The 23,456-nt window shown below is 41.3% G+C and overlaps 3 protein-coding genes across 4 annotated transcripts; all 3 read left to right on the top strand.

The window, feature by feature from the left end:
* The first annotated feature begins 1,023 nt into the window (after nt 1–1,023).
* Nucleotides 1,024–7,276, top strand: ube2e1 (ubiquitin-conjugating enzyme E2E 1). 2 transcript variants are annotated; one of them, XM_024260422.2, is made up of 6 exons: nt 1,024–1,229; nt 1,866–2,049; nt 2,297–2,347; nt 4,378–4,510; nt 4,924–5,071; nt 6,944–7,276. In XM_024260422.2, exons 2-6 carry the CDS (start codon nt 1,904–1,906, stop codon nt 7,039–7,041), a joined length of 576 nt encoding a protein of 191 aa, XP_024116190.1. In that variant the 5' UTR covers nt 1,024–1,229; nt 1,866–1,903; the 3' UTR covers nt 7,042–7,276. The 2 variants fall into 2 exon arrangements, with proteins under 2 accessions (XP_024116190.1, XP_024116198.1); XM_024260430.2 differs by lacking the exon at nt 1,024–1,229 and adding an exon at nt 1,409–1,572.
* Nucleotides 7,277–8,328: 1,052 nt separating this feature from the next.
* rpl15 (ribosomal protein L15) lies at nt 8,329–11,257 on the top strand. The gene is made up of 4 exons (XM_024298323.2): nt 8,329–8,459; nt 8,976–9,157; nt 9,249–9,385; nt 10,910–11,257. Exons 2-4 carry the CDS (start codon nt 8,986–8,988, stop codon nt 11,213–11,215), a joined length of 615 nt encoding a protein of 204 aa, XP_024154091.1. The 5' UTR covers nt 8,329–8,459; nt 8,976–8,985; the 3' UTR covers nt 11,216–11,257.
* A 3,476-nt stretch (nt 11,258–14,733) lies between these two features.
* nr1d2b (nuclear receptor subfamily 1, group D, member 2b) lies at nt 14,734–22,415 on the top strand. The gene is made up of 8 exons (XM_024298271.2): nt 14,734–15,068; nt 17,537–17,770; nt 17,901–17,989; nt 18,295–18,439; nt 18,558–19,210; nt 19,318–19,503; nt 21,119–21,329; nt 21,593–22,415. The coding sequence occupies exons 1-8, from the start codon at nt 15,050–15,052 to the stop codon at nt 21,787–21,789; spliced, it is 1,734 nt and encodes a 577-aa protein (XP_024154039.1). The 5' UTR covers nt 14,734–15,049; the 3' UTR covers nt 21,790–22,415.
* Nucleotides 22,416–23,456: the final 1,041 nt, after the last annotated feature.

The following is a 23,456-nucleotide window of genomic DNA, read 5'->3' as shown; positions in this document are numbered from 1 at the left end:
CACCTTCTGCTTGTGTTTCATTCATTAACGGTGTATTATTGATTGGATGCTTTCACTGCTGGATGTTCTGTTTCCACGGGAGACGCAGCAATCAATCAACCAGACATCAGAAAGTGATCGTTGTCTCTGACCAGCGCCACAGTGCTCTGATTTAAGGTCATGTTTTCCTCCTATTTATCCTGACTTTAACCTTTTTTAATCTCTTGGGACAAAATGAAAGTCACTGAAAAAAAAGAAAAAAAGCAAAAGAGGGGGGCGGGAGTCTCAGACAGAGCTGATAACTTTACCTTCAACTCAGAAGCTGCCACAAACTTTCAGGACAACAATATCGCACTTTATCCACTCTCATTCTAAACACAGGAAAGCCGCAGGGCTGTGTCCTTGGCCCTCTTATTTATTCATCATTCGCACATAACTGCAACCCAACCCACCATTTAAACACCACTGCTCAACACATTTGAACCTAAACGTCTCAAAAACAAAAGAACTGACTTCCAGAAATACTGATGTACTGTATATATCTGAAACACTCTCACCCAGGATATAATCTGTTTAAACCACTATCCTCTTGATAAGAAATGAAGGGAAACTTAAACAAACAAACTAAACAATTTTTTCTATGCTTCCTCTTTCTGTACTTTATTTAGCATCTGATGAACCTTAAAATTTGTCCCTAATTTTGCCATTCAGATGTTTTTATGGCGTATATCCTGCTAATTTATTGAAAAGTTGTTGCTGTCTTTTTTGCATTTCTTTTTATTTTATTATTTTCCTATTTAACATTTTTAAATTATTATTTCCCTTTAATTGCTCAAACTACATATTTTAATTTCATTGTTTTTAACATTAACTTTGACATTTTGTTCATTTAAATATATACATTTTTATAAATTGCCTAATTTAAAAAATAGATAAGGAGAATAAAATGTTTTCTTGTATAGTCTTAAAAATTAATAGTTCATTTAAAAACAATGAAAAAAGAATCTATAAAGTAAATGTCTTAGCTCTTATTTTGGGAGGTGAAACCGGAAGTTCCTCTCCGCTGACGTACCTGCTGCGTTCAGCGGCGGAGGCACGCAGTCTCCCCGCGCACACAGAGGGTATTCACGAAGCTGCCGCGTGAACTGAACAACTGAGTGCTACGTGGGTTGCGGGATTGTGTTCTGGCGGCCGCGTGAGAGCAGAGGTACCGGGGTCAGCAGAGTCCATCCACCCGGGGCTGCAGAAAGGTCAGTGCAGGCTACGGCCCGGGAGTAACGGCGCCTTTGTGCGGCGTTCAGAGACGCTCGGTGAAGTGAGCTCTGTGTGTCCGCGGCCTCCCTGACTCCTCGCATGAAAGTTCATCGGATCGAACTGAGTCGGGTTCGATGTCGGGGTGGTGTTAATCCATTCCTGCTCCTTCAGACACTCTTTGGGGGGCAGTAGGGTTCGGATGTGCGGCTTGGTTGATCGCTCCGTGCTGTAGTCGGAACCTGGAACCTTCTGTGCAGACGGTTCCGTTGTTGCAGCCTGATGTGACCAGAAAACCCCAATCTGCGAAGCGAAATGAGCTCGATTATATCAAGCCTGTTGGTTAGTCTGGTTAAGAATGGATTCTGCTAGTTAATACTATAGTTTAGGTATGGAAGATGCTAGTTAAGGATACATGCAGGTTAAAGCTGTAACCTGCTGGTTAAGGATAAATCCACGGTTTATACCTCCTGTTAATACTTTATCTGCATGGAAACATTGGCTTTTAATCTCGCAAATGTTTATCAGAATTGCAAGGAAGAAGTGCATTGTGGGTAAAAAGCTGCACTCCATGTTTGGTTTGTTTGTTTGTTTGTTACAGTCAGTCATTGTCTCCTTCATTCGACTTGTTTCAGAGCCGTCCTCCAGTTCCCGACTGCTCACTGGGCTCGGCATGTCGGATGAAGATTCCCGAGCCAGCTCCAGCTCCTCTTCATCCTCATCATCAAACCCGCAGCAGGACACCAGCTATCTGAAAAAGAAAGAAAGCAAAGCCAGCATGAGCAAGACGTCTAAACTCCTGTCCACGAGCGCTAAAAGGTCAGTGTCGTTGCCCCTGGTTCCAGATCTTCTTTCGATTGGGTGAATTTTTCTTATCCGTAGATGCTGATAATTATCCTTTTATCTGTTCACACAACATGGTGCAGATATTATAGAGCGTCACTGTCCTAACTTTATCTGGAAACAGTTTCCAGATAAGGTGTCCCTCAAGGCTCCATTCTTGGACCACTGTAATAGATGCATCAGATAAGGAAACAAATCTTTTAAGTCTTATATTTCCCCTCAGAATTCAAAAGGAGCTGGCAGACATCACACTGGATCCACCTCCAAACTGCAGGTAAATGTTTTATTTTGAAAATATACTGGTGTTTCTTTCATACCAAACTGGAAAATAAATCATTATTTTTGACAAATATTTCACTAAAGAGAAAATAAAGTTGGTTTTGTCGAGATTTTTGGTGTAATGTGAACTTCCTGTTTGCTTGTTTAGCTTTTTTCCACATAAGTGGCTTTTATTTGTAAGGGACTTTCTAGTCTATCAGAAGATAATTTAAGGTGATCAAACTGGTTGCAAGCTGCTTGAGCTTAACAGATCTGTTTTGACAAACAACTGTTTCCAGTTAGAGAACCTGTTAGCTGCAGATTGATAAGAGGATATTGAAGGGGGATTTCAGTGGAATTTAGTCCTTTTTTTGGACTAGAATATTCAGGCAATAAATAAATGAATGATTGGATTTCAGAGATTGATCTCAAATGATTCACTATTTCTCTTACATGTGTGCCACATTTCCAGCTCTTTGGTGAAGAAGCCGCATTTTATCTAAAAGCGAAATCATCAATTTTTCCACAGGTGTCAAATTGATACTCCAGTTTAATTAGATTTTAAACTTCAGATAACTTGAATTTTCTATTGGAGCCAATTTTGTGATAAAAGCGTACTTTGGGAGAGTCTTCTGCTCCCATTTCCTCACACGTCACAGAGAGAGGGTCTTATTAGAACGCTTAGAACAGGGGTGTCAAACTTAATCACACAGGGGGCCAAAATCAAAAACACACCTTAGGATAAACATTTATTGAACACACTAAAGCTAGATTTTTAAAAACGTAACTTTTCAACATAATTATGAATAACATATATAGCATCACCTGCATTCATGCTAGTGTGAATGCTCTAAGCTGAATTTAGCCACTGAAGATGTTAGTGCTGATAGCTGAAAATGCTGAAATTGATAGTTAGAAACGCTGAAGCTAATAGATGAAAACGCTGAAGCTAAAAGCCAGCTAAAGTATTAGCTAAATGCCAAATTAGCCTAAAAACACAAAAAATAAAAATGCAGGTTAGCCAAAACAGCTAGCATGTAGCTGATAAAAGAGCCAAACTTCAAAGTATCCTAAAAAAAATGGAAAAAGGCCTACATTAGCCTAAAAAAAACTTAGCGTGTAAGTATTAACCTAGCTCCAAAACAGCTTAAAAAACATTAAAAGAAAAGCCTAAATTAGTCAAAACGGCTAGCATGTAGCTGAAATATTAGCTAAACTCCAAAATAGCCTAAAAAATCTTAGTAAATGCCAAAATAGCCCTCCAAAAAACAGCTAGCATGTAGCTGATAAAAAGGCTAAACTTCAAAGTATTCTAAAAAAAATGGAAATAAGCCTAAATTAGCCAAAACAGCTAGCGTGTAAATATTACCCTAGCTCCAAAACAGCTTAAAAGCATTAAAAGTAAAGCCTAAATTAGCCAAATTAGCTAGCACGTAGCTGCAATATTAGGAAAACTCCAAAATAACCTAAAAAAAATCTTAGTAAATGTCAAAATAGCCCAAAAAACTAGCAGGGTGCTATTTTTTAACACTTTAAAATAATAACTTTTCAACATGATTATGAGTAATAAAAAGGCAGGAATATTATTCCAGAATAAATCAACTCAAACCTTTAAAAACTTTCTATATTTTACTCGCCATAAAAATATATTTTGTCAAATTTTACAAGTTGGAAATAAGCGCAAAATAACATGGTTCCATTAATAAGAATAAAATAAAATGATCTGGATATAAGTACTCAGAGGGCCGGATCCGGCCCCCGGGCCTTGACTTTGACACATGTGGCATAGAGGGACCCACAAAACAACATCTTGCTATTTTCCTCTGTGTATAATAAAGTTTTTCCATTGTGCCCGCCATAGTTTGTTTCATTCATGCAGACGCCTACACAGCTCTTCCATCTCAACCTGTAGCTTATATCTACAGTTTCTCTCTTTTATGTACATAATAGTAAATCCTCAGAACTAGTTTGATGTAAGTTAAACCAAATCAGGCTAGAAATCAGCCCATTTGAGATCAAGATGCTCATTTTTTTCTACTTCTTTAGTGCCGGACCCAAAGACGATAACATCTATGAGTGGAGGTCAACCATCCTGGGCCCCCCGGGCTCCGTATACGAGGGAGGGGTATTTTTTCTGGACATTGCTTTCTCTCCAGATTACCCCTTCAAACCACCCAAGGTCAGATTCTCCTCCTTTATGTGCATTATTTTTAAGTTCTTCTGTTATTGAGCATTGAGAACATATTGATGTCAGATGTTTTTAACTAAGAATAAGTCCTAGAGCTAAAAAAAACATCTGGAGGGATCTACACTGCACTGATGCAGGAATTCAGGCAGAAAAGCCCAACCAAGATCTTTGATTTTCAGCTGCTTCTGCCTCCATGTGGTTTACATCATCCTCACTCACATCTGTGTTTACTACATCCACAACTTGTTTTGGTCTGGACCTCACTGTTTCGACTTGAGTCTTTTTGATTATTTCTCTGTCGGGTTTTTGGATTTTGAGATCTTCTGTGGTCACTTTTTTTTTTTTTAATTTTACTCACCAAAAAAAAGTTAAAAGTGGTAGTTGATGTCTCCGTTTGTGTCCAGGTGACGTTCCGGACCAGGATCTACCACTGCAACATCAACAGTCAGGGCGTCATCTGCCTGGACATCCTGAAGGACAACTGGAGTCCGGCTCTGACCATCTCCAAGGTTCTGCTGTCCATCTGCTCGCTGCTTACCGACTGCAACCCCGGTGAGCGACGCTGTTGATCCGAGTGTGTTATTCCAGGGATGAGCAGCAAATTATGTGATTTTTTCTGTAGAAGTGTGTGAACTTTGTCCAGATGTTGGTGTCTTCCGAGACGACAAAAGGAATATTAGCTTTTAGAGCTTTGATTTCACTGGTTCCACTTTTTCTTATTCACATTCAGATCTGTTATCATTAGAGCTGCCACGATTAGTTGACTAATCAAAGACTAATTAAGTATTAAAGTAGTCAATGACTAATCTAACAGTCGATTGGTTGTTATTTTATATTATACTGGGTCAGCTGAAAGTCATAATGGCATTATGCTAGATTTTTGGACTATTTTGGCATTTATTAAAGTTTTTTGAGCTAATTTGGGGTGTTGCTAATGTTTCAGCTACAAAGTAGCTGTTTTGGCCCATTTAAGTTGTTTTCAGTTTTTAGGCTATTTTGGAGTTAAGCTAATATTTCAGCTAACTGCTAGCTATTTTGGCTAATTTTGCCTTTTTTCTGTTTTAAACTAATTTGGATATTAGCTAATTTTTCAGCTACATCGGAGCTAATTTGGCTAAATTTGCATTTTTTTCAGTTTTTTTTAGCTATTTTTAAGTTGAGCTAGTTTTGCCTTTTTTCTGTTTTAAGATAATTTTGAGTTTAGCTAATGTTTTAGCTACATGCTAGCTGTTTTGGCTAATTTAGTTTTTTTCAGTTTTTAAGGCTAATTTGGAATTAAGCTAATATTTTAGCTACATGCTAACTGTTTTGGCTAATTTCGTTTTTTTCTGATTTTTTTTAGGCGATTCTGGAGTTAAGATAATGCTAGCTACATGCTAGCTGTTTTGGCTAATTTTGCCTTTTTTCTGTTTTAAGCTAATTTGGAGTTTAGCTAATGTTTTGGCTACATGCTAGCTGTTTTGGCTAATTTAGTTTTTTCAGTTTTTTAGGCTAATTTGGAATTAAGCTAATATTTCAGCGACATGCTAGCTGTTTTGGCTAATTTAGTTTTTTTTTTCAGGTTTTTTTAGGCGATTCTGGAGTCAAGCTAATGCTAGCTACATGCTAGCTATTTTGGCTAATTTTGCCTTTTTTCTGTTTTAAGCTAATTTGGAGTTTAGTTAATGTTTTAGCTACATGCTAGCTGTTTTGGCTAATTTAGTTTTTTTTCAGTTTTTTAGGCTAATTTGGAATTAAGCTAATATTTCAGCAACATGCTAGCTGTTTTGGCTAATTTAGTTTTTTTTCAGTTTTTTAGGCTAATTTGGAATTAAGCTAATATTTCAGCAACATGCTAGCTGTTTTGGCTAATTTAGTTTTTTTTTTCAGGTTTTTTTAGGCGATTCTGGAGTTAAGCTAATGCTAGCTACATCCTAACTATTTTTGGCTAATTTTGCCTTTTTTTCTGCTTTTAAGCTAATTTGGAGTTTAGCTCATGTCTTAGCTATATGCTAACTGTTTTGGCTAACTTGGGGCTTTTTTCAAATTTTTTAGGCTAATTTTGCATTTAGCTAATATTTTAGCTAGCTATCAGCTTCAGCATTTTCAGCTATCAATTTCAGCATCCTAAGCTATCAGCACTAGCATCTTCAGCGGCCAAATTCAGCTCACAGCATTCACTCTGGTATTATCATTGGTAAAACTATACATTTTTTTACTTGGTTAAGATGTTTGCTTTACATCCAGTTCACACATGACCCGATTACTCGACTTATCTGAAAAATACTTGGTGATTAGTCGACTATTAAAATAATCATTTGTAGCAGCACTCGTTATCATAGACATCTGCAAAAACAGCTCCAGTTTTAATTACTTTGTCATTGAAGACTTCTAAAAGCTGATTGTCTAACCTGAGTTTCTGATGCCCTCTGCTTCTATTATCAGCGGACCCGCTGGTGGGGAGCATCGCCACGCAGTACACCACAAACAGACCCGAACACGACAAGATAGCCAAACAGTGGACCAAACGCTACGCCACATGATCGCCCGAGCTGACGCCAGAACCGCCGGCGGGGGAGGGTGGGGTTTTATTGTGAACTGTATGTTTTGTTGTATCTTCTAAGTTATGTGTCCCAGTTGGAAAACCATGTTAATATTAAAGATGAAAAGTGTTCTCCTGTTGCAAATGGAGGAGTTTGTGTTGTTTTTGATGAATTCTGCACCATGCATGTTTCTGATCCTCTGAAAAATGACAAAAATAAAACCATTCAAACATAACTTTATTGATTTGTGCTTGAATAGATGGTAAATACAAATAACTTAACGGGAGTTGCAAAAACATTATTGTTGCCAAGATGGACTTGGATCCTCATCTCATCTAAAGCAAAATAGAAATGTTCTATACTGGATCTGAATAGAGATCTACTGGATCCCTTTTAATTCCCAAATGTGCACCAAAGTTTAAAGATCAGGAATGTCAGGCCAGGTAACTTCTTTCCACCTGTGTTCTGCTCTTTTTACACGCATGCAGCTCTGAATTCATATCAGAAGAAGTGCTGGATCTCAACGCGGCGGTGATTCTGTTTGTGGGAAAAAAAAAACTAATTTCTTTAATAAATCTTATCCAAAATAAAATCTGATTGAGGAACAGCTGTATCTAAATTAATTTATTGTTAGCCAAGCTGCTTTATACTTATGTTGTGAATACATCCTCCATTGTGTAAACCTGGTGCTGAATTAACCAGTTAAATCTAAAAATCTCTGGAGAGGGGTTAAAATTCACGGAATGGATCTCTGAAAGGAGCAGATGGCCTGGATTATAACAAACCTGGACAATAAATGTCCAACATTACCACGTGATGAGTGTTATTAAGGGAAAAGTGCAGATGATTTCCCCCTTTTTTGTTAGCTGCTAAGCTAAGTGCTAATCGGCTACAAACAAACTGACATTCAGATGATGGACTTCATTAGTTTACGGTTCTAGCTTGAAACCCGAATTATTTGTATTTTTTAATCTGTTCTAAATATCAGTTTATTTTCTTTTTATTTGATACTTTTAAAAGTTTATTTAGAATCGTTTTATTACTGCTTGAAACAAGTTAGATTTTCAAATATACTTTATGCCCTTAAATATCTTTGAATTAAATGTCATATTTACAAAGTACAAAAGTAACTAAAAGCTCATACACATTCTAATAAAATAATGATGCATTCAAATATCGTGTTTTTTATATAAACATGCACATTTAATCGAAAATGTGCCTTAATTAGGCCATTAAATGTTATACTTGATTTAATAACTATTTATTCATCAAAAATATCGACTAAAACTAGAACAAAGGATCTGCGCCTAATACAAACTACATTTACCATGAGCTTTGAGGTTAGAACTGCGCAGCCGTGGTTGTGATAATGCATGCTGGGAAAAAATTCTCCCTCTTTCCGGTTGGTTCGCCATCATGTAAGCTATAATTTCTTCACTTCTGAATCAAACAATCCGACTAAATCCTCCCGTTTGCCGTAAAGTCCGTACTTCATCTTCGTGGCACAAACAAAAAACATGTTAATAAACTTTGTTAGATGACTATTTTTCAAAATAATAGTCACCGTAACACCTTAAAGTGTGATGTTAGCGCCGCTAGCTACCGTGCTTTCGCCAAAGCGGTAATGTGTTTGTGGTGATTCAGACGATACTTTAAGACTTTAGGCTTCTAAACGGACACATTTAAGCAAACATTTATGATAAAATTAATTACTGCAAGAGTTTGTGAGCCGTGTCTATGGAGGTTTTTGTTTAAGAGTAGCAGCGTCTGTATATTCGTTGCTAAATAATGGATTTGTTGCTTCCTATGCTGCAATGTTCAATATGTTTGGTTGTTTTGACATTGTAAATTCACATGCAGACGTCATCATTCTCATGTAATTTTTTGGGGTAATAGTACAGATGAATTAATCTATTTGGCTTCTTCTTGTCCAGATAAGTCACCATGGGCGCATATAGATATATGCAGGAGTTATGGAGGAAGAAGCAGTCTGATGTGATGCGCTTCCTCCTCCGTGTCCGCTGCTGGCAGTACCGGCAGCTGTCCAACCTCCACCGTGCCCCCAGACCCACGAGGCCCGACAAGGCCCGCCGTCTGGGTTACAAGGCCAAGCAGGGTGAGTTCGTCCTCCAGTGTATCAGCCTCCTCCACAGCATCACTGTGCGGTACTCTTCCATCTTAACCCCTTTGTTTTGTCTCCCACACAGGCTACGTCATCTACCGCATCCGTGTGCGCCGTGGAGGCCGCAAGCGCCCCGTTCCCAAAGGTGCCACGTACGGCAAGCCAGTGCACCACGGTGTGAACCAGCTCAAGTTTGCTCGCAGCCTCCAGTCCATTGCTGAGGTGTGTTTGTGTAGTTTCTGAAAGTACAAGGCGTGATGAGAAGCTGTGGCTGAATCTGAATTCTCATCTTTTTCCTATCTCTGCATTTATCCCTCCTTTTGATGACATCATGAATAGTCGCTGGTCATCTACGTTAGCATGTAGCTGCCAGCGCTCAAAAAATATATAAAAATTGTTAAATAGCTTTAAAAAGTCATGCAAAAACAATACGAACATACCACATCCACATGAAGAAAATAAATTCCAGAATTTCTAAGTTTATTTTGTCTGTGTTACCCACTGTGATCATCTTTTAATCTATTTTAAAGGTGTTCCCAGTTCTCTTTAATTATGATGCTGTTTTTAAGCCAAATTAAATATATATATATATAATTTTCAAGGACATAGTTTCTGTAGAGCGGCCGTAGTTCGTTAGAAATTTCTCTTGGTCGTGTATGGGCCCTCACACCTCCAACACAGCATTGCTGGTGCAGCAAAAATGGCGAGCAATATTGGAGCTTTCCAGCCGTTTTGAACCAGATGCCAGCTTAGAGGAAGAAAACCCAGACATTCATCAGAGCAGGAAGATTGTAGCCTGTCAATGTGACAAATTGGATCATTTTCAAACAGCAATTTTTATCTTTTCCCTATTTACAACCATTAAAATAAAGATAATTAGAAATGTAAGTTTGAGCTTTATTTCATAATTTATGTCCACCAGAAAAATCCCACAAGGACATGTTGAAAATAAAAAAAGTGATCCTAAAGGTTTCATGGGTAGAGATGAAGTTTCATAACTGAGGTTTTTAAAGCTTCCTATGAGGCAGTGTTTAACATTTTCATCTGTTTTGCTGCTTTCACCTGTAATTTGATAAATCCCTTGAAACTCTGCCTTTGTTATACATAATAGAGAATGACAGGATGTTTGTCAGGAGACAGACGGGCTGTTCTGTTTCACTTGTGAATGGCCCGCCTCTCATTCTTGACTATTTCCATCTTCAAGTGTGTGAACGTCTGCATTGAAGAGATTTCTGTGACTGTAGCCATCTGCAGCTACAGAAGTTTGAGCTTCTAGCAGCAGCTCAGTCTGAAAATCTGAACCGAGCTTTCAGATGGAGCTGTGGAAAGATTCACCTGAGCTGCTTCCAGATGTTCATCTGGATGAAACATGGTTAGAGAAAATGATGTCTGAACTTGATGTCTAAACCCTCGTCAGATGACTTTTGGAAAAGCTGTTTCAGTGACTTGATGTAGTCACAGATTGGAAAGTTTTAGAGAAAGTGCTTGATGAGTGTTGACATTTTAGTTTTATTGAAAAGCTGAAGTTAAACAATGTTTTTCTCCTGAGGTTTCCTATGTTTACGTGACGCTTGAACAATTACCTGTAGAATCTTGGTTGTGATCGAGCTGGTCAGGTGAACATCTTGCTGTGGATCATTTTTGCACGTCATTGCTCTAAAAAACCTGCTGTCAGCTTTGTGTTAGGGCTGTCTGCTCCTTCTGAAGCTCTTTGGAGAACTGACTCCGCTTCGTGTCTATTTCCAGGAGCGTGCCGGTCGCCACTGCGGCGCCCTGCGAGTGCTCAACTCCTACTGGGTCGGGGAGGACTCCACCTACAAGTTCTTTGAGGTGATCCTGATCGACCCCTTCCACAAGGCCGTCAGACGCAACCCGGACACCCAGTGGATCACAAAGGCCGTGCACAAGCACAGGGAGATGCGCGGGCTGACGTCTGCAGGAAAGAAGAGCCGAGGTCTGGGCAAGGGCCACAAGTTCCACCTGACCATCGGAGGCTCCCGCCGCGCCGCCTGGAAGAGGCGCAACACCCTGCAGCTGCACCGTTATCGTTAGGCTGCGTCTGTACATTCAAAGAAATAAACCTTTTTATGGTGATCAGCGTCTGCAAACGGCTTCTCATTTAAAGTTGTCGTCTTTCTTAGCTTGTTGGATCGACATCATCCGGAAAGATCCACAGTTAATGTCAAACATGAAAAAGTATGAGGGAGTAAAAGTGAAAATGCATTGAGAACAATTTTTATAATTTTAAGTGATTGTTTACTTTTCATAGCAATTGTTAAAATACTAAAATGTCTTCAGTGGAATACTTTTTTCCATATTATAAAATGGAACATACTTTAAGTTAATACTTTTAACATTAAGCTTGTTAATGTTAAATCTCACCTGCTCCCATTTTTCTCTCAATTGAACATTGAGTTTGTTAGAGGTGGAGAGCAGGATAAAACAAACTATTTCCTGTTTAATAAAGAAGGTCATGACCTGTTAGTGTTCATGTTCCGTCAGGTTATTGACAGTTCTGACTCCTCCCTGATTCGTTCATTTTTCGGGAATAACCATAGGAACAAAAAAAAAACATTTTTTCAGTGATGAAGCTGAAACAGTTTCTGCTCAGACGTGAAAATCTTTAGTTTTCCGTAAAGAACAGTTAGAATCTCGTACCATTAGATCACGGTTCTCATAACCTGCAGTCAGGTATTTATAATTCCAAGAATGTAAATCCAAAATCCTAAACTCTTCTTGGTCTTAATCCCGTTCTTATGAAATCTCCAAGTTAAAAACAGCAACAAACTGAGATTTCTGGAGAGAAGAACGTTTCATGTTTGGACTGGCACATAGAAAAAAAAGTTAATAATGTAACCACGGTTCTATAAATCCCAGATGACCACCAGAGGTGGAGCTTCAACCAGGAAAGATGTACTAGAACATCTAAGAACATAAAAGATCCTTCAACCAATGAGCTGCTGGAACCAGTCGGTTCCGACCCGAGTCGTTTCTGCAGATCTGGGACCTGCTGGGTTTGTGAACCACCAATAGTATGAACTAAATCAGATGCAACTTTAAACCTGTTCTACAGCGATGTAAGAACTTCATAACAAGAAGCGACGGTTCTGGTTCTGATCCGTATTCTTGCCACAGTGTTCCGAATGAGCAGCATTTTTCTGAGGACTGGATTAAGCAAAAAAAAAAAAAAAAAAACTTGATTGGTGCTAGGAGAGGTCACACACAGAACTCAATAAATCTCTCAAAAATTAAGAGTTGGGTTATCCGGAACCGGTTTAAACTGGTCCACGTCATATGTTCTATTGGATCTTCCGAGTTTGAATCCTCCTCTACATCCCTCACTTCTGGTGTGCCACATGGCTCTGTTTTGGGACCTCTAATGTTCATTTATATCTGCTGCTTTTGCAGCATATTTTAAACTCTTTGAATGACATTTCTTACCATTTCTATGATGATGATATTCAGCTCTATGTGTCTTTTAAACCTCAAGATGTTTTTAAAATACAGATTTGGATGAATGATAACTTTCTCCAACTAAATGAAGCTAAAACAGAGTTCCTCATTTATGCTCCTCCCCCCAGATAGTCCAGTGGTTTGGTCCACAGGCCCTCTGTTAGAAACCTCGGGTAACTTCAGACCCAGTTTTATCTCTTGACTCTCATGTCGGGTCACTTGTTCGTTCGTGTTTTTATAATTTTAAAACAATAGTGTCGCCTTCTATGATGGAGATGCTCGTCCACGCTTTTATTTCTTCTCATCTTGATTATTGCAACTCTATCTTAACATGTTTAAGAACTAAATCTCTAGAACGGCTTCAGGTTGTCCAGAACGCTGCTGCAAGGCTTTTCACCAAATCCTCCAAGTATTCACGTTAATCCAGGTGGACTGGCTCCTCATCCTCTTCAGGGTGACCTCGTACCGTGCAATCCCAGCAGGTCCCTCAGATCATGTGACCAGGGTCTGCTGGTTGTTAAGAGAACCTGGTTAAAAACTAAAAGTAACAGAACCTTTGCAGCAGTGAACTCCCTTCCTCTCAGCCTCAGATCTGTAGACTCTGTTTTCTTTTTAGAGCAGCATAACTTTTTAGAATTGCTTTTTCAAAATTCGGTTTTGATATTCTGTGTTTTACTGTGAAGCACTTTATTATTTTTATCTTGAAAGGTGGCCCGGGGTGATAAAAATATAAATACATTTTATTAGTCAATCCGTATTTAAGAGATCATCATTTACTAAGTATTTTTTTATTGAACTTTATTTTGACAATATACTGTAAATGCAGCACTCTTTCTAGCTTTGATTATTCCATTGTCACTGGCATCACAGCGCAGCTCAGTGGTCATTTTAGGAACTGCAGCTGTGAGTTTTCTTCTGTCAAACTGAGGGGATGGAGGTTCTTCTTCTCATTGGACGGATCTGCAATTTTGGAAACAAGACTGATGTTAAAAATGCGGAGAATTTGGTTTTCTGGTCCTTAAAGTTTAACAAATGAACACAATAATTTAAAAAAGTTAGCTTTGAATCCAGCGCAGACTAAAACATACAATTGGAAAAAGCTTGTAGCTGCAACGTAGATGCTTTTACAATAGAATATAATTTGGAGTGAGACTTTAAAAAGAAGGGTTTGTTCTTTCTAAACCGCTGAGATCATGTTTTTTTTCCTGCATCCTTTTCAAAATCCACCACAGAAATTAGAAAAATGTTTTGCAGTTTCTCTTCTAGGATGCACAAAACTTTCTGGGTTATATCTGCTTCCCAAAGATGACTCGGCATAAGTTGTTACACACTTACACCAACACACGCTCCAAAACAAACACAGGAGTGCATGGACGGGGAAGACATGAGGACACAACATGCACACACACATTCACACCTTTCTTTTTTTTTTAAACAAAACTAATCTAAACTTTTTAAGACTATAACTCTACTTTTAACAATTTTAAATCCGATACATTGTCCTTGGGTGTTTTGAAAGGTAATTTTACGTGGCATTATTTTAAATCTACTACTACTATATTTGAACATCTATTTATTTGGAACACTCACAATAATTTTTCCATTGCGAAATAGGTCACACGATCCCTAAAGGTCACTCTGACTGTACTTTTTATGGTTTGTTTGTCTGTATGTGCAGCTTGTCTCACATTAACCAAAAAGTGGGTCAACCTGCACTGACCAACGATGCTGCTTCACTGAAGATTTGCTTTAAAAACCACAGAAGTGTACAATTACCTTTATCTCATTGGAACGTGAGATAAATCCATCTGAAGCGACTCACTTTTAATGTTTTTGATACTTATTTTTTTAGTTATTACAGTCCAAGATTTGGTGTAATGTAAATATTATTTGAACTAAAATCACCTATAAATAATCTTTTGAATTTTCTTTTTAAAAATGTGTTACAACTTTAGGTAAAACTACTAACTAGAGTCCTAACTAAGATGTGACTATACTAATAATAAACATAAACATGATTCTATTTTAGATTCTGACTTTGTCTTAAGTGTGTTGCGAGCCTCCTCCGCTAGGGGGCGGTGTCTGCAGTTCGGTGAAAGTATGTCAGTGGGTTACATGGACATCAGCGGGGCTGCGCGGAGGAGGAGCCGCTGAAATGGGTCACATGGGTGCGCTCTGCCGCTTCAGACGCTCACCTGGAGCTCCTCCTGGCAGGGAGAACCGAGCCGGCGCAGAGCGAAGCACCTGAACCTTAACTGGATCCGGGTCGGATCCTCGCGGCAGACGGAGGCAAGAGTTCGGTGCCTTTTTGTTGTTATTTTGTTGTGAAGAGCTGCCGCTGCGCTCTGCGGAGGTCCTCGCTTCCGCAAATTACCTGCTCGAATCCCGGCTTTCAAGCAGAAACACGGCTTCAGCGGGAGCGCCCGCGGGGACATGGACCCGAGCAGAGCCGGTGAGTCTGGGGAGGGGGCTGTTTACACCCCGCTGCTGTTTATGTCAACCTAACTTCAAGGGGGGGTGGGGGTGTTGTTAATGTAAAACCTGGTATGCTGTCTTGGGGTGGGAGGGGGGTGCTCTCCGCTCACATGGACTGGCCCGCCTAGCCATGTGCTCTTGTGTTTACGCTCACCGTGCGTGCCCGCTGATTGGTCGACGGGGCGCCGTGACGTAGGCGTTGCATAATTCGCTCGGCTAGCAGGTGCGGATACACGTGAGGCGGCGCACCGCGCGCTGACCTAATTTTCTCAGAGCTAGCTGGTTTTGGGGGAGAGGTAGTGGTGCGTTCAAGGTGAATGGGAAAATTATCTTCATGTTCATGAGTAGAATAATTCACACACGAAGCAAAAAAAGCAAACCATTTTGGATATTTACTAGTATACTAGCTTCAAGGATTTGAATCTATTTCTGGAATTTAAAAAATATTTATAATTAAATAGGTCAACTGTTTTTCCTTTCCAATGGAACTTGAAGGCATCACCCATTTTTGTCTTTTTCCCATTAAATTTAAAATGTAAATAATTCATTTTAATTTAAATTAGCTTCTATTTCAAGCTCCTATCTCAACTGTGCTTGTTTTCATGCCTAATTTCAGTGAATATTCAAAATAAAGTCCTCCTACTTCATTAAATAACATCAACATGTTTAATACAAGTGTATTAAATGCATTGTTGTCATTGCATACTGTGAAGAGCCAATGTTTGAAGCCAAATTTGCATTGAAGCTATTATTGTAGAAGTGGTTGCGGCCATCATCGGACTGTTTTCGTCTCTGTTTTGCTCAGTAAAATAGAAAACGATGTTTTCAGAGAGCCGGCGTGGAACAATGGTCTTCAGCTTGCAGCCTGTAGACGTTACTGCGTGCAGATAGGGAGGCTTGACACACTGTCAAGCTGACATTATGTAATGACCGTTACCTAACCAGACTGGGACAAAAACCAGGTCAGCCTATGAAGGAGCAGAAACTTGGCCTGATGCCTCCCACTGGCTGATAAAGCTGTTCTTTTACCCCTCCTAGCTGAAGTTACTGGTAGAAGGTTATTTAGAAACTATGCAGCTATCTTATCCTCAGTCAAAGTTTAGAACGCCTTCCACAAAAACCAAAAAAAAAAAAGAAAAGGAAGGGTGGAGGAGCGGTAGAACAATCTGGAATCGATGAATGAATACCTGAAAGCCCGACTGGCTTACACTCCCCACAACACTCCCCTTCCTGGAAAAAATACTGGGTAGTATTTTCCAACGAATATTGTTAATTTATTATGTTAAAAATAGCAAAAACTAAAATATATTTCTGAATTTGGGATCATTTAAAGGGTGTGTGTCATTAAGCTTAAGCTCAGAATAGTTAACCTCACATTTTAATAGGATGGTTTCACGGGGAGTGGTCTGAATCCAGAAACGGCTTTAAATAAAGTTAATCTCAACCTCATTATTTGTGCCTCCGGCGGTCACCACGTCTTTGCTCTGCTGAGGCTGATCCTTTAACGTTTTCCCCTCTATTATACCGATAGATTCCAGATCGTTATCCATTTTTTCAGGGAAGTTTTGGATCAAATACATCTGTCACCATACAATTGTGCAATATTCAATTCTCTAGAAATTAGATACAAGGGCAAGACATTTGTTTTATGAAAATAAGCAAGGCAATAAACTGAAAAAAAAATACAGAATTGCATAAACAGCTCTCATAATGAACAGAAATGGGTTTGAGTCTGTTTCAACGGAGCAACAGAAGGCGTCAAAGATCCCAGATGTCTGTCCTGGTGCCGTTCATGGATCTGCATGAGTTTAGCATCAGCTGGTGGTAGTTTGAAAAGTTGAGTTCAGCTTTCAATACTTATATTTGTGAAGACACTTCACATCTGCTTTGTCAACTTCCTGGATGTTTATTTGTGGAGATATGGGTGGACAAAACTGGAGACAGTTTCTGTGGAGCTAAAGGTCTGGGTATCTCTGGTTACCCCTCAACCTGGGTCCACATTAGAGGCTAACTTTGGGATTTCTATGGGACGCGAGTCATCTGTTACACAAGATTGGGACAGAAAGGGATAAAATACTTGCGGTGTAAAAAAAAAAAAAGTAGTTTTCTGGGATTATTCAACAATATAGGACAGTTTATGATATAACTACATTACCCAGAATACCTTCTTCTTTTTACTTTTTCTCTGGCTGGAATTTCAAATTGCAAGTTGTCCATGAAGTTCAAAGAGCTTATAGAAACGTTTGATGTATTATAGAAGTGGGGATGGAGTGAAAATCCACTCCTGAATAGTCCTGGCACAAAGGATGACAAAATGTGAGAGATCTTGCAGTTTTACTTCTTCCAGGAACATATACTAGGTAGACCTTTTTATAGATGAAGCTCTCAAAACCCTAAACCTCCTCCCTCCTCATCTCTTCTTCATCCTCTTTTCTTCACCACCAGGAGGCGTCATTGCCTACATCAGCTCATCCTGCTCTGCCTCCAGCCCTGAGTCCTGCCACAGTGAATCCTCCAACGGCAGCTACAGGGCATCTTCACCCTCGCTCCACGGGTCCTCCCCCACCCCGGGCCAGATGAAGCAGCTGGCCAATCCCAGGCCGGGTGCCGATGACCAAGACCTTCCTGCTCCTCAGAAAAACAAGCGCTCTGCGTCCTCAGGAAAATCTGGCATCACAAGTAAGCAGTCAAACATGGCTTTTTTGGAATTTATGATAAATAGATCCTGATTTGCAAGAATTGGCTAAATTTAGGATAATTGAGGATGTGATGATGCATCGCCTGACTGACTGTTTCTGTGTCCCCTTAGAAATTAATGGGCTGGTGCTGCTGTGTAAGGTGTGCGGGGATGTGGCGTCCGGTTTCCACTACGGAGTTCACGCCTGCGAGGGCTGCAAGGTGGGGAAGAGCGCACACACACGCTGAAAGCACACACTCTTGTTCAGGACGGAGCTTGTGTCTTGGTGCGCCGCAGCAGTGGCCGGGTGCTTTTGTTTTTCTTGGGGCTGAGATGAAGTGGGTCACTGCAGCCATCTGTGCAGCTCCAGCTCAGAGAAAGTAGCTCACAGCCCCTCCCCATTCTTCATGTTACTTCGTGGCCCAGTTAGCTTCAGCTGACTTCCACAAAGTTGCGCTTAAACCAGCCAGAAGACTTCCAACTCTAGGTCAAATCACTGAAGCTGTTGGTTGGTTTGGATCCGCAGGGCTTCTTCAGGAGGAGCATTCAGCAGAACATCCAGTACAAGAAGTGCCTTAAGAACGAGAACTGCCCCATCATGAGAGTCAACCGCAACCGATGCCAGCAGTGCCGCTTCAAGAAATGCCTGATGGTGGGAATGTCTCGAGACTGTGAGTATCTGAATGTGGCTAAAGTTCTGTTTTGAAGCTAGGAAGGAGCTCGCATAACCTCACAAAACCTGTCAGTCAGAATGAAAACTTAGCCACCTCATAACATCTTTGTCTCCAGCTGTCCGCTTCGGTCGCATCCCGAAGCGGGAGAAGCAGCGCATGCTCCTGGAGATGCAGAGCGCCATGGACAACATGATGAATGACAGTCAGCTGCAAAGCATGCCTCTGCCACCCGTCACCAAACCGCTGCTGGCCAGCGCCACCAAGCCCGCTTTCGAGGAGACCGGCCCCGCCCACTCTCCCTCCTCTTCACCATGCTCCAGCCAGTCAGACTCGAGCTCCGACCCGGAGCCTGCCGTCTCCATGGAAACCAGCTCGGCCTCACCCAGCACGTCGGACAGCAGCGAGGAGGAAGTGATCGGCACGGTGACCAGAGCCCACCAGGAGACCTTCATGTACAACCAGGAGCAGAGCAGCCTGCCGCCAGAGGCGCTGCTCCGCCCCTCGGCACCCACCCCCCACCAGCTGACAGAGGAGGGGCTCCGAGCCTGGAACCGCCAGAATGACATGGCGACAGCGGCCTTCCACGGCTCAGCCTCCGGCCTTTTTCCTCAAGATATGAAGGAGAGCGCCCCCAGGCAGTGTCCATTCAAACTGTCCACAGGCGTCCCTGTTACTTCCTACAAACAGGGAGCGGTCCAAGCCCCGCCCACTAACAGCTGTGCCCCTGGAGTCCAGCAGGACTGGAGCGCTGGCAACAGGCTGTATCTAGTAAGATTCCCCACAAACTTGTTAGACTAGTTTCCTTTCACCAGACTTGTTTTTTTTACCGTTAAAGCCCCAGTCGCCCTGAGCTGTGATTGGCTGTCTGTCCTCAGGTTTGTCCAATGAACATATCTCCTCACGTGAATCTGCACAAGACTGGCCACGAGGTGTGGGAGGAGTTCTCCCACTGCTTCACGCCTGCCGTAAGGGAAGTGGTGGAGTTTGCCAAGAAGATCCCCGGCTTCAGGGACCTGTCACAGCATGACCAAGTCAGCCTGCTGAAGGCGGGCACCTTTGAGGTTCGTTCTTAGACGCTCTGACACCCCCATGCACACCGTTACACACTCAACACAGGTTTACGCACGCTGTCGCATGCTTGTTTTTGCTCTTTCATAAACTATTCCATGTTCTCTTTCATTCTTATGTACTACTTTACATGTTCTTACATTCTCGCACCATTTTTCACAGTGTGTGAACAAGCATGAAACCAAACATCTAAAGCTGCGTTCACACCACCCTCAGCGACTCGTATTCAAGCAGCTACTCTCATTGAAAAGTTTATGTAATCTCACTTAAATTAGCATTTTTGTTCAAAATTTTTGTGTCCAACAAGTGGGCAAGAGTGCCTACTAGTTTGCACGAGTGCCAAGAATTTCATTGAGTGTGCAACAGTTTCATCAAGTGTGCGAGACTTTCATAGAGCATGCAAGTGTGCCAACCAGCACGCACGAGTGCCAACCAGTATGCAAAGCTTTCATTGAGCGTGCAAGAGTGCCATTGAGCGTGCAAGACTTTCATTGAGCGTGTACGAGTACCAACCAGCGTGTGAGACTTTCATCAAGTATGCATGAGTGCCATCGAGTGTACCAACCAGCGTACGAGAGTGCTGTCGAGCTTGTAAGAGTGCCAACCAGTCTGCAAGAGTGCCATCGAGTGTACCAACCAGTGTGCAAGAGTGCCATCAAGAGTTTCATCAAGTGTGCAAGAGTGCCATTGAGTTTACCAACCAGTGTGCAAGAGTGCTGTCGAGCTTGCAAGAGTGCCAACCAGTGTGCAAGAGTGCCATCGAGTGTGCCAACCAGTGTGCAAGAGTGCCATCAAGAGTTTCATCAAGTGTGCAAGAGTGCCATTGAGTTTACCAACCAGTGTGCAAGAGTGTCATCGAGTGCGCAAGAGTGCCATCAAGTGTGCCAACCAGCGTGCAAGAGTGCTGTCGAGCTTGCAAGAGTGCCATCGAGTTTACCAACCAGTGTGCAAGAGTGCTGTAGAGCGTGCAAGAGTGACAACCAGCGTGCAAGAGTTACATTAAATGCGAGAGCGCCATTGAGTGAGTGATACTTTCAAGTGTGGTTCATCAAGTGCTGTGGATCTTGCAAGAGTGCCATCGAGTGTGCAAGAATTTCAAAGAGTGTGCGCGAGTGCCAGCAAGCATGCCACAGTTTTGAGTGTGCAAGAGTGCCAACCGGCGTGCAAGAGTTTCATCGAGGATGCGAGAGTGCCAACGTGCATATTAGAAAGTGTGCAACAGAATGTGCCAGCCTGCAAGAAGGAGCCAGTAAGGTCGCAAACACTGTTGCACACTTTTGAAAGCTCTTTTACTCTTTTATACTTTCTTGCTTTCCTTTCTTCGTTCTTTTACACTTGTTCACACACAGATGCTCTCACTCTATACAGACTCATACACTCCTGCGAGCTCATTCAATCTTTACCCGTTTGTGCACTCCAGCAAGCTTACACACTCTTTAGCATGCCGGTTCACTCCTGCAATCTTGCTGTGAGAGTCTGCAAGTGTTAGAAGTGCAAAAGCGTGCTTTTTAGCTGTTGTACACCCCCCCCGTCACAGACTGCTATAGATGCTTTTAACAGTCTGATCTCCACAGTTCCTTTGACGCTCAGACATTTTTTTCCTTGCAGGTGTTGGTGGTTCGCTTTGCCTCTCTGTTTAATGTCAAAGACCGCACCGTCACCTTCCTGGGAGGGAACAAGTACAGTGTGGAGACGCTGAAGGCCATGGGCTCCGGATACCTCCTCAACGCCATGTTTGACTTCAGTGAGAAGCTCATGAATTTGGGCCTCAGTGAGGAGGAGATGAGCCTCTTCACCGCCGTGGTTCTGGTTTCTGCAGGTGGGTTGTTGATGTTAATAGTCTCTGTTTTGTAAGAAATGTACATTTGATTGATCATATTTACTTTAGTTTATTTTCCAAAATAGTTTTTGCAAATCCAAAACTATTGTCATGTTCTGCTGAGTTCAACATGCAGCAGAACCAGATTTTAGTGTAGACTTGAAGTTCTGGGAGGAACCTTTAGGAGAACGTTTTGACTGACTGATACGGCGTCCTCTGTGACCCCGTCCGTCCTCCGTCTGACCTCACCGTTCTCCTTCCAGATCGCTCGGGCCTCGAGAACGTGAACTCCGTGGAGGCGCTGCAGGAGACGCTGATCCGAGCTCTGCGCAGCCTCATCACCAGGAACCACCCCAACGAGTCGGCCATCTTTACCAAGCTGCTGCTCAAGCTGCCCGACCTGCGCTCGCTCAACAACGTGCACTCCGAGCAGCTGCTGGCCTTCAAGGTGCACTCGTGAAGGCCCACGCCAGACGAGAACAAACAGACCTTTAGAGCACCATCGCCCCACATCTGCAGCCCCCTTTACCCTCCCATCGTGAGGTTTTTGCTTTCCCCTCACTAGCGGGGTGGACCATTCCTGAACTGCAGGGCGGTGATGCCGACACACACACACACACAGTGATATGTAGCAGCTGTACAAATGTTAGAAGCACTTTTCTGTGGTTTGTTTTCATTTGGTGCAATATGTGACGCTTTCTTTCTTTTTTTATTGGAGCTGCAGGAAAATGTGTTTGGGGGGTAGATGTATGTGTTCATGCGTCATCTTATCTTTTCCTCTTTTTTTGTTGAAAATGTAATGATCTTTCAACACGACGACCTGCTGTGGTCCAGGCGTCAGCTACCCCCCCTCCCTGCTTAAGCAAAACTGTACATAGTGCAGCTGAGTCACGGCTGTGAATAGGTTTATATATGGTTGTAATTTCAGAGAATAAACTGTGTTACAGTGAGAGTCCAGCATGAACGTCCAGAGCTTCTGTGTTTCTGTGAAACGACTGCAGCTGTTCCAACCCTCATGCAGCGGAATATAGACTTGTACCTTTTAGAAATGTATAAATAAAAGCCGTTATGAATTTTATAAATGCAGCCAAGTGTGTCATTGTTTCTGAATCCGAAATGCCTCTTTGCCTGCAGCAGAAGTTGCTGCTTTAAATCCCAGTTTGATTATTTTGTGCAATAAAGAAAAACTCCTATCAGACTGTTTTTAAGTAGTATTAGTAAAACACTTTTTGCAAAGAAGTATGAATCAATCTTCGTTTTAATGAAATAAGACTGCGATTATTGATCAATTTAATAGTTTTCATGTAACTGATGATGGCTTAGTGGTCCCATTCTGTCTTTAGAGGGGATTTTATGACACTGGAGTTTAGATCAAATATTAAGTTTCATATTGGAGTTTCATTTCCACCAGATTCATTTCAGAGGATTTGTTGACCCTTTTTGTCTGGACAAAATAATTAAAAAGACACATTATCATAGAATTGGCAAAAATAAAGGACTTGGCTTTTGCTGAAAATGAATCACTCAAACAAACTAATATTCTGCATGATTTTAGGAGACCTCCTCAAATAAATACATAAAAATTACTAATAAAATTATAAAATTTCTGCTTTTTTCATTCCAGATCTGAAAAAAACTGGTAAAAAAACAAATGTTGGCTATCAGTGTTAAGTCAAAGCCTTCTGGGAATGAGACATGAATGAAGTTACTCTAATTTGCTGACATAAATCAGCTGCTCATAAGAAGGTAAGTCAATGCTAAATACAGCTTAAGAAGGTAGAGGATGAACTCCCCTTTTATCCTTACTTTCTCTGTATCCGGCGAGTGGCGACCATGAGCAGAGGAACGGCGTCATGGAGAAGAGGAAGCTGTAAGTCGTGGAGAAAAGGTAAAAGAAACATTTGACGTGAATAATTGACAGAAACATCTTATTTGTGAGGCAATCCAAGTCTGGAAACAGAGCTAGAAACTTGGAGGAAAGTTAAAAAAAAAAAATCAAAGGTGATCTGAGCATGTCTCTAGAGTTTCAGTTCTTCAAAGTTTTCTTTCAAGATACATCCCTGCTTTATTACTGGGATTATCATTTCTTACCTCAAATACTTCTGTCTTTTGGAGAATCAGATGAAT

Source organism: Oryzias melastigma, linkage group LG11 (genome assembly GCF_002922805.2).
Source record: "Oryzias melastigma strain HK-1 linkage group LG11, ASM292280v2, whole genome shotgun sequence".
Taxonomy (NCBI): domain Eukaryota; kingdom Metazoa; phylum Chordata; class Actinopteri; order Beloniformes; family Adrianichthyidae; genus Oryzias; species Oryzias melastigma.
This window is presented reverse-complemented; position numbering and strand designations above follow the sequence as displayed.

Coding starts and splice junctions, on each gene's coding strand:
- ube2e1 (XM_024260422.2), top strand. CDS start 1,904: ATGTCGGATGAAGATTCCCGAGCCAGCTCCAGCTCCTCTTCATCCTCA. Junction 4,511..4,923: donor ACCCCTTCAAACCACCCAAG/GTCAGATTCTCC, acceptor GTTTGTGTCCAG/GTGACGTTCCGGACCAGGAT. Junction 5,072..6,943: donor GCTTACCGACTGCAACCCCG/GTGAGCGACGCT, acceptor TTCTATTATCAG/CGGACCCGCTGGTGGGGAGC.
- rpl15 (XM_024298323.2), top strand. CDS start 8,986: ATGGGCGCATATAGATATATGCAGGAGTTATGGAGGAAGAAGCAGTCT. Junction 9,158..9,248: donor GGGTTACAAGGCCAAGCAGG/GTGAGTTCGTCC, acceptor TCTCCCACACAG/GCTACGTCATCTACCGCATC. Junction 9,386..10,909: donor GCCTCCAGTCCATTGCTGAG/GTGTGTTTGTGT, acceptor GTCTATTTCCAG/GAGCGTGCCGGTCGCCACTG.
- nr1d2b (XM_024298271.2), top strand. Junction 17,990..18,294: donor ACGCCTGCGAGGGCTGCAAG/GTGGGGAAGAGC, acceptor TTGGATCCGCAG/GGCTTCTTCAGGAGGAGCAT. Junction 19,504..21,118: donor TGAAGGCGGGCACCTTTGAG/GTTCGTTCTTAG, acceptor TTTTCCTTGCAG/GTGTTGGTGGTTCGCTTTGC.